Source organism: Eschscholzia californica, unplaced genomic scaffold (assembly GCF_041429995.1).
Source record: "Eschscholzia californica isolate CP2 unplaced genomic scaffold, dmEscCali1.0.p SCAF_3, whole genome shotgun sequence".
Lineage (NCBI taxonomy): Eukaryota > Viridiplantae > Streptophyta > Magnoliopsida > Ranunculales > Papaveraceae > Eschscholzia > Eschscholzia californica.
This window is the reverse complement of record NW_028238420.1, coordinates 61,133,430-61,148,272: the sequence shown is the minus strand read 5'-3', so window position 1 is coordinate 61,148,272 and position 14,843 is coordinate 61,133,430. Positions and strand designations below refer to the sequence as shown.

At 35.8% G+C, this 14,843-nt stretch overlaps 4 protein-coding genes and 1 non-coding gene across 6 annotated transcripts; 3 read left to right on the top strand and 2 right to left on the bottom strand.

Annotated features, from left to right (window-relative positions):
- Positions 1–2,148: 2,148 nt before the first annotated feature.
- LOC147552814 (uncharacterized) lies at positions 2,149–5,027 on the bottom strand. Its single transcript, XM_086671721.1, has 3 exons — positions 4,735–5,027; positions 3,509–3,835; positions 2,149–2,856 (listed from the first exon to the last, which is right to left on the bottom strand). The coding sequence occupies exons 2-3, from the start codon at positions 3,760–3,762 to the stop codon at positions 2,265–2,267; spliced, it is 846 nt and encodes a 281-aa protein (XP_086527847.1). The 5' UTR covers positions 3,763–3,835; positions 4,735–5,027; the 3' UTR covers positions 2,149–2,264.
- Positions 5,028–6,634: 1,607 nt separating this feature from the next.
- LOC147552813 (uncharacterized) lies at positions 6,635–9,016 on the top strand. The gene is made up of 3 exons (XM_086669844.1): positions 6,635–6,940; positions 7,901–7,955; positions 8,518–9,016. The coding sequence occupies exons 1-3, from the start codon at positions 6,695–6,697 to the stop codon at positions 8,862–8,864; spliced, it is 648 nt and encodes a 215-aa protein (XP_086525970.1). The 5' UTR covers positions 6,635–6,694; the 3' UTR covers positions 8,865–9,016.
- A 720-nt stretch (positions 9,017–9,736) lies between these two features.
- Positions 9,737–11,590, top strand: LOC147552812 (tubulin beta-7 chain). The gene is made up of 3 exons (XM_086671781.1): positions 9,737–10,372; positions 10,453–10,722; positions 10,804–11,590. Exons 1-3 carry the CDS (start codon positions 9,979–9,981, stop codon positions 11,475–11,477), a joined length of 1,338 nt encoding a protein of 445 aa, XP_086527907.1. The 5' UTR covers positions 9,737–9,978; the 3' UTR covers positions 11,478–11,590.
- On the top strand, positions 11,591–11,662 carry TRNAC-GCA (transfer RNA cysteine (anticodon GCA)). Its single transcript has one exon. It is a non-coding gene; the product is annotated as a tRNA-Cys (tRNA).
- Positions 11,663–12,519: 857 nt separating this feature from the next.
- Positions 12,520–14,235, bottom strand: LOC147552810 (putative F-box protein At1g32420). 2 transcript variants are annotated; one of them, XM_086671509.1, is made up of 2 exons: positions 14,115–14,235; positions 12,520–13,469 (listed from the first exon to the last, which is right to left on the bottom strand). In XM_086671509.1, the coding sequence occupies exons 1-2, from the start codon at positions 14,206–14,208 to the stop codon at positions 12,742–12,744; spliced, it is 822 nt and encodes a 273-aa protein (XP_086527635.1). In that variant the 5' UTR covers positions 14,209–14,235; the 3' UTR covers positions 12,520–12,741. The 2 variants fall into 2 exon arrangements, with proteins under 2 accessions (XP_086527635.1, XP_086527634.1); XM_086671508.1 differs by having other exon boundaries at positions 12,520–14,208.
- Positions 14,236–14,843: the final 608 nt, after the last annotated feature.

Here is a 14,843-nt window from a genome sequence, read left to right as displayed (position 1 = left end):
ACTCCGGTATCGCTAGATTAAGTAAGTTTATGATTTTTTTTGGTTTATTGAACTCTAGTATTGTTGTAATAAGTACGTTTATAATTGTTTGGTTTATTAACTCTAATATTGTTGCAATAAGTAAGTTTATTGGTTTGGTATATTAAACTCTATGATCAATCTTAGAAAATCAAACCATGTTTTCTGAACATTAAAGCTAAAAAAGTATATAACGTATTATATATTGTGATTGACAACTTATTGGATTTAGAGATAGAATTAACAGTGTTTGTATAACGCCCTCTTGGACTAATTAGAGTGTAAGAAGAAATGAAGAATATTAGACGGATTAACGAATTGAAGATAGCTAAAGAGAAAATGAAGATTAAAAGGTCATCTGGTTTCTCCTCTGAAAGCCGAATATATAACCAACTATGCCGAAGAAGTTTACTTGCCTGATTGCTGCTACACCTTTGGCTTGCATGTCAAGCATTTTCAATTTCATATGTCTCTTTTTCAGTGATTCATTCTTTTCAATTTTTGTATTGTGAATTGGTTGATATCGTTATGCCAGACTATGATTCTAATTTTGATTGTTGATTGTCTGAAATGGTTCTAAAGATGCATGTTATTGTTGTTAGTGAGACAAGTAATGAATGTTATTGTTGATTATGTTATTGTTGTTATTGAGACAAGTTACGCAAACTCACCAGACTATGATTCTGATTTTGTCTATAACGGTTCTAAAAAGTTGCAGCTTATTTGAATCTTGATAGAGTAGCTTATATAACAGCCAAAGGGTCTCCTAAGATTAACCAATTAATGACTCCACACAAGAAGTGGGCCACTCTTTCTACTCTGGTCGGCTTAAATTCAAAATCAACAATTCTTCATCACTACCCGATCCAAATTACTAGTACTTTAGATCAACATGTGTCTTTAATTCTTGTTTGACTATATTTTAATTTATTTCTCTATGTTTGACATACCTACCTTTAGTCATGTATGGCCCTGTCCAACCAACAGGGAGTGAGAGAAAGAGGAGGGAGGAAGTCGGGAAGAAGTAAAGGCACGACCCGTCGAACACTAAAGCAGTTACATCACCTTAAGAAGTTACGTCTCAGGAGAATGTGACAGTATGTCCCAACGATCCTTTTCCCAGTGGGCCAACCGACCGACCCGTTCTCAAGAACTATTAGAACCACATTGCGTATAAGATTTGGAACGGCGAGGTATTTGTATATTTTCGGACTTCTCAATGTTTGAGAATTTTATGTTTGCACTTCAATCAAAAGTAACTTTTATATATTTATGTGATAGACCAAAAGGATCTCCTCTTTGTGTCTGCAACAGCCCAAGAGCTGCACCGCCGAAGTAGGCCAATACTAGCTATCTCCCCAATAAATTGCCTTACTCCTTGTCTTGAATCATGTGAAACTCTCTTGATGGCAACTTCCATTTAAGAAGTTGGAAATAGACTCTATATACTCTACTAAAGCCACCAAAACCAAGAATCTCGTTTTCTTTGAACCCATTTGTATCAATGCATAGATCTTCGTATGAGAATCTTTTTCGCAGCATAATTGAGCTCCCAATCCTTCATCAGTTCTGCAAACTTCTTCATTCTTATGATAGAAAAACGCCCAAGATAATCTTTAACACAATAATTGGGACAACTACTGGCAACCCAATTCGTAAGATTTTTAAATGCTTCTTACGTTCTCTTGGAGAAATTAAGAGAGATTTAGTGCTTGAGGACAAGTGATGGTGGTGGCCGGAAGTTGTGGCTGTGGTAATGGAGGTGAGGACGACGATATAGGCAAACTATACTTTTAACTTCACGATTAAAACATGAGAAAGAAGAACAACATTGTCACTTAAAAATTAAAATGACAACATGAGCTGTCACTTCAGTGACTTCTCACTTCAAGGAAGATTGAATGTTGTTGGCCAACACCCACCTCTACGGCATAGAGGCTTAAATTCTAATATGGTACACCTAAATTTCGTGTTTAGGTCTTCAAGACAAATTGTCCTCTAACATAGTTATTTACTTTTTTTTTTTGACGAAGCATAGTTATTTACTTGGTCGAACTAGATTGACTAATTCAAACGCCTTCCCTACCAATGACAAACCTTTCGTGCCCGTAGCAATAATAAAATTGTAACTTTGAAGCATTGAAACTCACCCGGACTATAAAAACTCAAAAGCCAAAAAAAAACAATAGAGTATCGAATTTGTACTTTTATAATGCCAGTAGATTCATCCTATCTTTGAATAATTTTCACAAAAAGAAAGGGATAGTTAAATTAGTAATATCAATCTTCTTGCTTTCATTCTTCTCAGCCAACTCCTTCAAACTAGTCCAAGACTTTCTCTTTCTTTTACTTGATTCACCTGTAGTTTTTGATGCTTCGGTTGCAGCATAGTTACTTTCAGTTCCAGCCTGCTTCTTACATCCTGATCTACTTCTCTTTCTTCGATTCTCGGATAAGTTTATCCGAATTTTCTCAACTGGAGTTCCTGGGTTTTCTTCGTTATGAACAACTCCAACTGTTGTATGATTCATCTCAGGAACATCTGCTCCCATTTCCACACCCATTTTGCTGCTTGGAGTTTTAGCAGAACTTGAATTCTTCTTATTAGAGCAAACCCTTTTCGATTCTCTCACTGGTTTTGGTTTTGGGGGTAATATGTCTTTCATGTGATGTTTCGACGTTCCTCGTTTCACATTTTTGTGGGAACAAAAATGGCATGTATAAACAACAACGTTCTTTGTAGGAATGCTTGACTTCTTGTTTCTTCTCTTCGCCTTGGATCTGTTCTTTTCGATTCGAGTTGTACAGTTATTCCCAGGTTGAAGAATTGTTTCACATCTGAAAAAAGACAAACAATATCAATAACCCTTGTGGTTAGTTCAGGATCTAACTTGACGGCCAATACAAAAATATTTATTGAATGGAAAACGAGAATCTATTTTCTTAGGATTATAACTTCTGCCGATATCCACAAGAGGCCAAAAAGACAGAAGAAGAAAAAGTACAATTCTAACACATTTGTTCCTCGGCAACTTGTGCGAAATTATATTAATCTGCTAATACCAACACTAATAAGCATCCTCAACAAACCCCGGGCGAGACGAAAATAACCATAAACACCTGAATTGTTAGTAATTTCATACTTCCAAAGAGGAATTAAACAAAATCTACTTATCAACAACACCCTCAACTACATAGTAAACCCATACCCAGAATTTCATTGCCAATATGTAGAAACTCAAACCAATAATCACAAATTTCCGCACAAAAAAAAAAAATAGACAGTAAAAATTCAACAGTGCAAGATCCTTTTATTTATTTTTCATAAGAATCAGTTCGAGACTAGGGATTCACTTATTCTTTTGAATCTATTACTTTTGCAAGGCAAAACAGATAAACACCCACACAAAAACACAAACTTTGGCTAAGAAACAAGTACACTTAAACTAACAATAGAGATTCTAGTTGCTAGAAGTACAAAAGGGTTTACCTTTCACAAGTTAACAAGGAAGAATCGAGCGGAATACCCAAGGACTCTCCAGAAGCAGCAAAACGTTGTCCAAAAAATGCACCCAAAGACGGAATGTCAGCTTCCTCTGTAGCCCATGATGCCAATTTCTGCAAATGTTGTACTTTCAATATAGATTTAATATTTCCTCCTCCTATTCCTTTGTTATGATTTTTTCCAATGACTTGTTCTCGGAGGATTTCAGAAGGAGTTCGATGGTTTCCCTGCCCACCCATATATCCCTTTCTCTCTAGAATTCTCTATTACACTTTCTGTGAGTAATTTTGTGAAACACAAAGGCTGCTGAAACTGGAAAATAAACCCAAACAATTAGTTCCATAAGAAATTATATACACAAACGTGTGTGTGTGTGTACAGGAGAGTGAAGAAACAATAGAGTAGGATAGAGAAGGACTCATTCCCCTCCTCCTAGTCTATCACCAACTTCATGTTTGTCCGGTGTCCCCTTTTTATAACGGGTAATCTATGTGATTGCTTCTAGCCCAGACGACTTCGATACAAAACGGCAAAGGTGGAGCTGGGATTTCAAATCAGACAAGACTAACCCTTGATTTTAAAGTTGTCATTTTTTAAATGAAAAGTCACTATAAATTAAGTTTATACTGTGATGCATGTAGAACGTATAAAGCTATAATTAGATCTAATTTCTAGCAATTACAATATATTGCCAACAATTCATCTCAAGCAAATTTATTACCACATCAATTCCGACAACAAGACGGAACAACAAAACCAATGTTTCCCTACACCTTAATAGGGTAAAAATACAGGATACTAGTCTTAATATGCTTCCGCCCCTGGTCTTGTATGCGAACCACATAACCTAGTTATCATGTTTGTTTATTTAGTGTTGTTTCGATGATTCGGTTTACTTGTTTCATTTGGGTATTTTTCTTAAGCATTTACCCAAGCATTTAGTTAAGTTACACTTCTAGTTGGTTTCAAGATAGTAAGTTTAGATGTTTCTTGTGGAGAATGACCAAGTCACCAAACACTTGGGAATCTTTCAAAGACAATATCAGTAAGATTTTTTGCTTATCTTTTGGCTAGTCTATCACAAGTATCTTAACACAAACATAAAATTGACACCCTAAGCATAATGAAGAAAAAACACCAAAAAAAAACAGAAAAACCCTAGGAATCTAATAAGTAAATAGAAATTATGGGAGGAAATAGGATATATATACCTTGGTTAATGGTTGAGAATCGGATAAATAAGTGAAACCCTAGCGTACCCCCCACCGTTACGCCATTCCTCCATTTTTCTTCCCTGTTTGCTGCTTGTTGAATGAGGAGCTCGTCGGGTTCTCCCCCTCTTCAAACTTCCGTTGTTGCACAACTTGAAAAGAAAAACTATAATATTACAATTTTACCCCTATCTTAGAAGTAGTAAATCACGAAAAAAGTGTAACCCAATCCTAGAAAATGTGTAACCCAAACAAATCTTATTCAATTGAAATAAACTAAAGTCACATTCTTCAACAACAAAAAAGAACTAAAGTCACATATAACATTGAAGCTAAAAGTGACATTTGCACACTTTCTCCTCTGCAAGCACAAACACAAGTGAGGAAACAATGGAAACAATTAGTATATATTTATTTTTTGTTGAAGTATCCAAACTATTACATGTTACTCCATATTTTTATTTTGATGAAACTGTTATATGTTATATGTATATAGTATTAATGATGTCATAACAGAGATAAGCAATTTATTTTAGGAAATAATATCGAACTTAAATAATTTGACCAGACCAAGTAACTATATCACTACGGGTTAATATTGTTGTTGAGCCGGTGTTGGTTGATCTTGGTCAGTCAAAGAAGCTGGGACGATTTTTTGGACGACATGTGGCGGCGGTCCCTGAATACGCATGAATTTGATCTTAACTAAACAAACAGAAAGGTGAACACGAATTAACTCTGTCACCGAATGAGAAGTTGTAGAATGGAGTTATGGTGGATGAAGATGAAGAGCTACAATACAATCAAATTTATTTCTCGACCAAAATTAAAGATGCTTCCTAAATCGATCTTAATTCACAAAGTCCTTATTACACGGAGACTATTTCGGTTGACCCAAAGCCAAGTCAGTATAAATTGAGGCATCCATTTGGGTTTAATTTACAATTTTAAAAATTATAAAAAAGGCTACAAAAATAGACATATTCCAAACTAAACAGAATCAACCATCAACGAGAGTGAAAAAGTCTATAACGAAAGACGAAGGAAATTAATTCGTACAAACTGTTGATTTAATGTAGGTTTAGAGTTGGTTTTGACTTACAGTATCTCATTTTACTGTTAAACCTAGGGGTGAGCAACGATCGTTTTTTTTTTCGGTTTTGGTTCGAGCCGAAGCCGAATCGATAAGTGGCGATTTAACTAAATCGTCGGCCGAAGTCGAGCCGATCATTCGACCGCCTGACATGGTTCGGCTCGGTTTGGTTTGGCTTGGTTGAGTTCGGTTGATCGGTTTAACTGAACACAATTTAGAGAAAATGGTAAACTAATGTTATTCATTTCATTGCATATACAGAAAATAAAAACTAAGAGTCCATCGTCTTTTCCACCATTACATATACCAAAAATAAAAATAAACAATTCATTGTACTTTTCCACCATTACAAACAAAAATAAAAGTAGAATTGAGAATGCAAAATCAATATTTTTAGTTACCAACTAAGAATGAGTTATTTCTCAACAAAAAAAAAAAACTAAGAATGAGTTACGGTACATAGAAAATTGGTGAAGACTTACCTCTAAAACCTTTCAATCCAGTTGAATAGGTTGTGGCAACAACAATTAGGAAGGAGGACATACGGTAGACTTGGAAGACTTGATTATGGTTTTCCTAAATTTTTTTCCTTATTAACTTTACAAATTTATTATTTCCTCTTTTCATAGAGTTCGGTCGGTTTGGTTTGGGCGGTTTCTAAAAATCTAACCCGGAGTCAAACCATGCCGAGTTGGGTTGTTCGGTTTCGGCCGAACTGAGTCGGACGACGATCGGTTCGGTCTAAAAATCGATCGGTGCAGTTCGACTTGGTTTGGTTTGGCAGTTTGGCTGATTGGTTCGATTTTTGCTCACCCCTTGTACCCACCCTCGAAGTTCAAGGCTTGAAAAAAAAAATTTGTATGCACCATGGAAGACCCAAAGCCTGCTTCAGTACTGAACCCAAACCCAACAATGACAACAGCATCAACAGAAGCAGGAAACCTCCCTTCTTCCCAACCCCAGCATCCTCATTCAACTCCTTTCTCTCACTCACCTTCTCATCATCAGATTCAGAGAAAGAAGAGAAAGCTCGTCAATGACGACGATTCTCACTATTCCAACTACTTCAAAATATGTAAAATCGTTAAAGACCTTCGCCCCCACTTCATCGAGGTAGTTTATGAACACCCCCATTTCAAGCATCTTAATTTTTTTTTTCGGAATATGGGTTTGTTGTGTTCTTGCTCTATTCAATGTGGGGTTCTTCTATTTATTGAGAAATTCCCTTTTTTTTACTGTTCAAATAGTTTTTAACAACAAGTTCATTTTAGGGTTCTTCATGAAGATTTATTATCTTTTAGTAGGTCATGACTAGTGTTGATGACACCACTCGTTCACTCATGCTAGATTTTAGGGTTTACATTGTTGATTTGCTGTATCGTGTTATTAGTTTATCTGAGTCTTTTATATTCTCATATAATAAGGTTGTGTTTGTTTCTCATGGTACATTGATACTTAAATTCACTTCATTTATAAAATACCTGATTAATCAACTAAGATTGTGTTACTTGTGTACATGGCTGACGGGTAAAGCCAGAATCAATAATAGAAAAAGTCGCAAAAACTCTATATATGATTTGGATGAGCTCAGCTAAGGTTCATTTGATGTTTTTAAATAACCTTGATAAAGTTTTTAGGCGTCACTTAGGTACGGTTATATGGTTCAAACTGGAACCCGGGAATCTAGTTTTAGCTCTACTCTAGGAGGACATGATTTCACTTAAGAGTTTGGTTTAAATTAGCCTCACTCAAGAAGCGACCGAGGCTTTTACTAGTTTTTTTGTTTGCTTTTCTGCAAAGTTAACTTGTCTTAAATGAGAACCAAGATCCTATCACCAAAGTTCGAGTTCCACTCTCTTCCAGGAAGCAACACATGAAACCATCAAACCAAGTTGGGCTTGTCACGTACTCACATTACTTATAGGCAAAGATTATTGTACATACAACATACCTCTTCAACACTTGCTATTTTCGTGCCAAAACTGCTTATGGTTGTGAAATAGGTAAGGAAACATGATTTAAGTATTTCTAGAAAGAACCTAACTTTTTTTTTCTCTTTCTTCTTTGTTGAAGGTTCTGCAAACACCTGATTTTCGAAATAGCAAAGCTGCTGAAGAAATTCAAAAACGTAAGAAGCTCAAGCTGTCTTCTACAAATTCGTTTACATGCATAAACTCTGGTGACATGTTAATTCTTTTCTTTTCTAGATTGGCTAATGCTCTCTATTTTCCGATTTAGGAATGGTTTACTCTGACTAACTCTTAGCGTCGATCACAATTTCAAAAATCGGTTCCAAAATTTGGAACTCTTCTCGAGAATTAATAATAAGAGTTCAATCCTCTCAATTACAAACTTCAAGAATTTGCTAGTATACATGAGTTTCGGCGGGTTTGAAGTTGACTAGCTATTCTCCGGAATTAACATGGTCTAAGAGCTTCAACTCTATTATATTCTCATTATTTCGGAACCAAGATCTAGTTTAAAGCTCCAACCTCTCGCTGAGGATCTATTTTCTTGCTTAGCTCAACTGACTCGAAACTTTTAGCTTCGCATAATCCATATCTACTTTACTATCCGATTCTAGGATCTTTCTTTTCTTTGATGATTATGCACGTCTTTGGCTAAGTTGGCTACAAAAAAAAATTTGTAGATTCAAATTCCCTAACTTGTTTCTTTGCTGCGATTTCCAGATATGAAGCTACTAATGGATTTATACAAACAAATGATATCAGAGAGGCCCAATCTTAAGAAGTGCCTGAACTCATCTGCAGTTTTACCATGCGAAAGCAAGATTAAAGAGGATCCTCTGGAGAGACAACCAAAAGAACAACCTCAATCTGGCTATATCCCACCGGAAAAACTGAATCCTCCTTCGACTGAGAATAACTCAAACAAGAAGTTCCAAGATTGTGGGAACCAAGGTTCCTATATTGTCGGAGGATCGAATTTTGGTTCGAATTTTATCATATTTCCAGGCAGTAAACCAATTTATTATGGTGTTACGAAGGAATCGAGAAGGAGTAAAGTTGCAGACTGAGTTATCCTTTTTGTCTCTTTTCAAATTTGTACTTGATATATGAAATGAAAAACAGAAAACTGGTCTACCCGAAAGAGATCATAGTTCATCTGCATTTGTATTTGCTGTTTTTCTCTTTAGCAATCAAATGAAGCATGTTGGATCCTGTCTCATTCGGCTTTCATTTTTTCTAGATAACTAGTGTTTCATGTTCTGTTTGTTCTAACTTTCGGTGCAAGTAGATAACCCAAAATATGGGTGTGACCGAGTGAGCAAATTTTTCAAACAATTTTGTTTTTTCAGGACATGGTGAACGAGAAAGACATCGTAGACACATGCTATTTTAATAAAATCTTCCTTCAAGATAATGTACGATGGAGGGACTTGGGGAGACTATAATCGAACTCAAGACTTGTAGGTACTAATGAGCTTTAACTGATGGAGTTGAGGACTTCGAAAAAAAAAATTCTATTTTTTTTTTTCAAATTGGATAAAGAAATTGATATGTTTTCCACGCCACGAAGAATTATTATATAGCTCTCTTTTTAATCGAAATTCTTCTCTTCTCTCACAGTTGTGGATTTTTTATTTGGAGTATTCGATATTATTGGTTTAAACATTCACTAACTCGAAAGGCCATACTCAAATTTTGTTGGGCCTCAAATGAGAGATAAGGGTGATTATTGGTTCCCAAATCTTATACATCCATTTATGAGTTTGATCTTCCATATAGACATGGAATGTTTGAGTTTTTATTTTCACATAGGCCAAACACAGCTCACAAATTTAGTTCTTTTTTATCGAAATTATTTGGTCAATTGGAAAGGGTAGTTAGGTTTAGCCGGCACAATTTTGTATGTATAAACGTTGAGATCACCACTTCTGTCCAGCTCATGTCTTTCCTAATGGTGTTTGACATTCTCTTTCTCTCCACACAATTTGAGAATACAAGTTCTTCTCTTTTTTATTTTGTCTATATAAGTGATTACAATTCTCTTCACTAAACCCAATTTTTCCAAAATCCCATTCAAGTGAGGTGCTTTCTAAGTTTGTAAGATTTTTTCTGTCTTGGCATTGTGAGAAAAAGAGAACCCCCATTTCTACCCTTTTGATAAAATTTTCAACTTGCACCAAAATGAGGGAAATTCTTCATATTCAAGCTGGTCAATGTGGGAACCAAATTGGTGGTAAATTTTGGGAAGTTGTTGGTCATGAACACGGAATAGACTTCTCTGGCCACTATGTTGGCGATTCCGCTGTTCAATTGGAGCGAGTCGATGTCTATTATAATGAGTCTAGTGGAGGTCGATACGTCCCCAGAGCCGTGCTAATGGATCTTGAGCCGGGTACGATGGAAAGCTTGAAAGCAGGACCTCATGGTCGGATATTCCGACCCGATAATTTTGTTTTCGGACAAAATGGAGCGGGGAATAATTGGGCTAAGGGACATTATACTGAAGGAGCTGAATTGATTGATTCGGTCCTTGATGTTGTTCGTAAAGAAGCTGAGAGTTGTGATTGTTTACAAGGTAAATTTCATGTCTCTAACATTTTCAATCTTTTTGTTACTTTTCTTTTAATCTAATTATTGGTTATCTTGATGCGACAGGTTTTCAGATATGTCATTCTCTGGGTGGTGGTACGGGTTCGGGCATGGGTACCCTACTTATATCTAAAATAAGAGAAGAATTTCCCGATCGAATGATGATGACATTCTCAGTGTTCCCTTCTCCTAAGGTTTCTGACACAGTTGTGGAACCCTATAACGCCACGCTATCCGTTCATCAATTGGTCGAGAATGCTGATGAGTGCAACGTTCTAGACAACGAAGCCCTCTATGATATCTGCTTTCGTACTCTCAAACTCACAAACCCTAGTTGTAAGTCTACACCACTTTCATATGTTATACTGTTTAAAACTTACCGACGTAAATGTACTATTGTTTTTTTTTATTTTTCAGTCGCCGATCTAAACCACCTCATATCAACAACGATGAGCGGAGTAACGTGTTGTTTACGCTTCCCTGGTCAACTCAACTCCGATCTTCGAAAGTTAGCTGTAAACCTAATACCATTCCCACGTCTACATTTTTTCATGGTAGGGTTTGCACCATTAACATCACAAAAATCACAACAGTATAGATCCTTAACTATCCCTGAACTCACTCAACAAATGTGGGATGCTAAGAACATGATGTGTGCCGCTGATCCACGACACGGTCGGTATCTGACAGCGTCGGCTATGTTTCGAGGTAAAATGAGTACTAAAGAAGTTGATGAACAAATGATGAATGTTCAAAATAAAAACTCATCTTACTTTGTTGAATGGATACCAAATAATGTAAAATCAAGTGTTTGTGATATAGCCCCGAATGGGTTATCGATGTCTTCGACGTTTATAGGGAATTCGACATCCATTCAAGAAATGTTTAGAAGAGTTTCAGAACAATTTATGGTTATGTTTAGAAGGAAAGCATTTTTGCATTGGTATACTGGTGAAGGAATGGATGAAATGGAATTTACAGAAGCTGAAAGTAATATGAATGATTTAATAGCTGAGTATCAACAATATCAAGATGCTGTTGTTGATGAAGAAGATGATTATTATGAAGATGAAGAAGTTGAGAATTTTTAAGTGGTCACTAAGTGTTTTTTCATGATTTTGTTTCTATTATTATTGTAAGAAATAAGATAATTCCAAATATTTATGTCCTTATTTATGCCTATAAACAAGTTTCATACAACAATGGGTCCATAGCTCAGTGGTAGAGCATTTGACTGCAGATCAAGAGGTCACCGGTTCGAACCCGGTTGGGCCCTTTTTTTTGTTACCACATCCATGCCAAACAGACATTGGAGGGCTATGTTTTTGTGGCTCATGAATTTATTGTTGTTTCTTTACTACACATACATTTTTTTTTGTTGTTGAAATTGGTGCACCTTTAGGGCTAACACTTTTGTGGCTCAAGAACAAGCGACCAGGCGAAATTTATTGCTTTTGTGATTCGTAAGATAGTCTTGACGTGAAGTTAATTTTTGTTGTTTTTGTGGCTCCTAAGCAAATACAGAGGTGAAGTTAAATTGGTGTTGTTTTGTGACTCAAACTAGTTCTGAGGTGAAGTTAGAATCATCGCTTGAAAAGAAAAATAGTTACTAATAATGAGTATTTTAATCTCGATTAAGAGACCATAAAAAACTCAATATTAGTGACGAAAATTATCTGTGACAAACCCAATATTTGTCTCTCGAATATATTTTTTTTGTTGGGAATTGTTTTTGGAATATGTTCAATCAAGTTTATACGCACTGAACCATTACACTGAAACATGATCACTTTCAAAGCAAATATCATATATTTATATATAATTGTAAGAAACCAAGATATTATTGATTTAACTTCTGTCCGTTCAAATATTGTTTCTATTAAGTTCTAATACTATGGAATGTTGCTCAAGTTCGAAATAGGCAACCAAATGTTGTAAATAGTCAAGGGCTTGATGGCTAGATGGAGTTGCTTCTGTGTTTGAGTTTTAACTTGGAACCTCCCTTCCCTGCCAGTCCTTCATTGGTTATCCGAAAAATTACATGAGAGTTTTGGATTGAGAGTAGCAGTTTTATTACATTGTCTATTTTGAAAAAAGTTACAACCATTACATGCAAAGAAGAAACAACAAGCATTGAGGCGAAAATTCTATATAATCATTTAAAAAGAAATAGAATATAATTACTAATAATAAGTATTTCGCTCTCCATTAAGAGACAATGAAGGATTAATATTAGTGAAAAGACTATCTATCACAGGCTCAAAGTTTACCTTTAGAAAAATAAAGACAAGTTTATAGCACATCGAACTAGAATTGAAGGAAACTTGATAATTCCAAAGGCAAATATTGTCTTCATTAAAGTTCGAGGGAAGAATTTGCAATATTGCTCAAATATGGAATAGGTAAAAGACTTTCATCAAATGTCGTAAATAACGATATATCAGATATTTGTGTTGGGATTCCATCGATTTCAAACTCTTCAAAGATATTCTTCTTCCGATTGTAAGAATATAAAGAAAAAGGCTTCTTATTTACTTCACTCTCATCTTTAATTCTTCTTATTTCGTGTCCAACAAAATTGGTTAATAAGATTATCTGATCAAGTACCGAATGAAGACGGACAAACCTATCTCCCCTCCAACGAAAAGGTAATTTGATAGTCATCTCGGTCCAATTTTGGTGATCAGATGTTGTCTTATTCTCCTTCTTTTCATCATTCAGTATAAATAACTTTATGACATACCTACTCATTTTAATCTGAAGAGCTAGGTGTCCGTCCACTTCTAATAAATCAACTTTTGCATCTTCGTCATGTTCCATAGGTTGATCAAGTATGAAATCAGGGATTGGAACAGTTCTAAACTTCTCACTTCCAACATCAAATGCAACTACTGATACTGGACGATGTTTCTTGCTCCAATATTCCCCACCCTTTGCAAGTTCACAAGTGCTCCAATATATTGTACCATTCACATGAACCGAAGGATTAACCACGGACTGTGGTGGAACTTCATCGATCCTTCTCCATTGATTCAGCTTATTACTATTGTGTTCTCCTACTCGGTCGCCTATGATGGTCAAGACTTCACAAACATAAGAAACAATGGTATTAGACGAGCGAACACAGACCAATTTGTGTTCGTTAGTGGCAGGATCGAATCCAAATCCAAAGCGATATGTTGGTCCAGTCCAACCGCTCAATTCTCCCTCAAAAAAATGAAAATTCTTAATCCATGGTGATTTTTGTCGGGTACTGATATTGTAAATTTGTACCTGGCGGGAAATTGAGTCAATGAAGCAAATCAAACCATTAACAGAGTTAGTAACTGTGTCAAACCGTGGGGTATACATATCAGTTATAGTGTTAATGGATGCTCCTCCTCTTCCTCCTTCAATAAGATCAACTGTCATGAATGACTGCTTACAAGGAGAACTTGAACTTAGAAAGACTACTCCTTGCCTAGAACAACTTGTTAGGGATCGTGGTGGGGGTGTTGTTTTAGCAACGATAAGGAGATTAGGGTTTCGTGATTTTGATCTGGTACGATGTAAATCAATAAAGTTTCCATCTTTTACAATTACAGAATCCCATAGTTTACAGACAGATTTGAAACGAGTAAGTGATTTAACTGGTAATCTAGTTAGTATCTCATGTACCACAAAATCTTGATCAAGAACAATACAAGACTTATCATCACTATTAATTGGTAGGTCAAAAAAAACAATACCTCTTTTGTTCTTGAATTCGTTGTTGTTGTTGTTGTTGTTGATGATAGGGTTGAGATTAGATTCACCAGGAGAAGGAAAGGGTTTCACCTCCATTATGAGAGGACGAGGGAGGTAGAGATGATAAAGAAGAACAGTCAGTGGTAGGAAAGTAGGACGCTAGGGTTTCGTTGGGAAGAAACTAAAATTACAGAGGTACGATAGCCCTCTTGTTTTCCACCTTACATGGAAAGGGAAATATCTTTTTTATAGTGCGTTACTTTGGAGACGGATTCAAACCACCAAAAGTAGATCTCGTGTCAGGCACAAACACATTGCTATTGGCGCTCGATGTCTATTACATAAAGAATGGGCAACCCGGTCCCTTTTTGACTGCCCTAATTATTATTTTTTCTTCATTGTGTCTTCTCTTACTTAATCTTTCTTATCGTCATATCACACCAAATCTATCATCATCGATCCACAACCAAGAGTTATAGAGAGAAAGTGAATAAAATCATCATGGAAAGAATTTTGATTTCAAAATCCGTGTCCTTTATACCCACCAAATCTATCATCATCGATCCACAACCAAGAGTTACAGAGAAAAAGTGAATAAAATCATCATAGAAAGAATTTTGATTTCAAAATCCGTGTCCTTTATACCCACCAAATCTATCATCATGGATCCACAACCAAGAGTTATAGAGAGAAAGTGAATAAAATCATCATGGAAAGAATTTTGATTTCAA

Excerpts from the sequence above, each read along its gene's own strand:
- LOC147552814 (XM_086671721.1), bottom strand. The coding sequence starts at position 3,762 with ATGGGTGGGCAGGGAAACCATCGAACTCCTTCTGAAATCCTCCGAGAA. Across the intron at positions 2,857-3,508 it reads TCCTTGTTAACTTGTGAAAG|ATGTGAAACAATTCTTCAAC; the intron begins GTAAACCCTTTT and ends GTCTTTTTTCAG.
- LOC147552813 (XM_086669844.1), top strand. The coding sequence starts at position 6,695 with ATGGAAGACCCAAAGCCTGCTTCAGTACTGAACCCAAACCCAACAATG. Across the intron at positions 6,941-7,900 it reads TTCGCCCCCACTTCATCGAG|GTTCTGCAAACACCTGATTT; the intron begins GTAGTTTATGAA and ends TCTTTGTTGAAG. Across the intron at positions 7,956-8,517 it reads TGCTGAAGAAATTCAAAAAC|ATATGAAGCTACTAATGGAT; the intron begins GTAAGAAGCTCA and ends TGCGATTTCCAG.
- LOC147552812 (XM_086671781.1), top strand. The coding sequence starts at position 9,979 with ATGAGGGAAATTCTTCATATTCAAGCTGGTCAATGTGGGAACCAAATT. Across the intron at positions 10,373-10,452 it reads GAGTTGTGATTGTTTACAAG|GTTTTCAGATATGTCATTCT; the intron begins GTAAATTTCATG and ends TTGATGCGACAG. Across the intron at positions 10,723-10,803 it reads CAAACTCACAAACCCTAGTT|TCGCCGATCTAAACCACCTC; the intron begins GTAAGTCTACAC and ends TTTATTTTTCAG.
- LOC147552810 (XM_086671508.1), bottom strand. The coding sequence starts at position 14,208 with ATGGAGGTGAAACCCTTTCCTTCTCCTGGTGAATCTAATCTCAACCCT.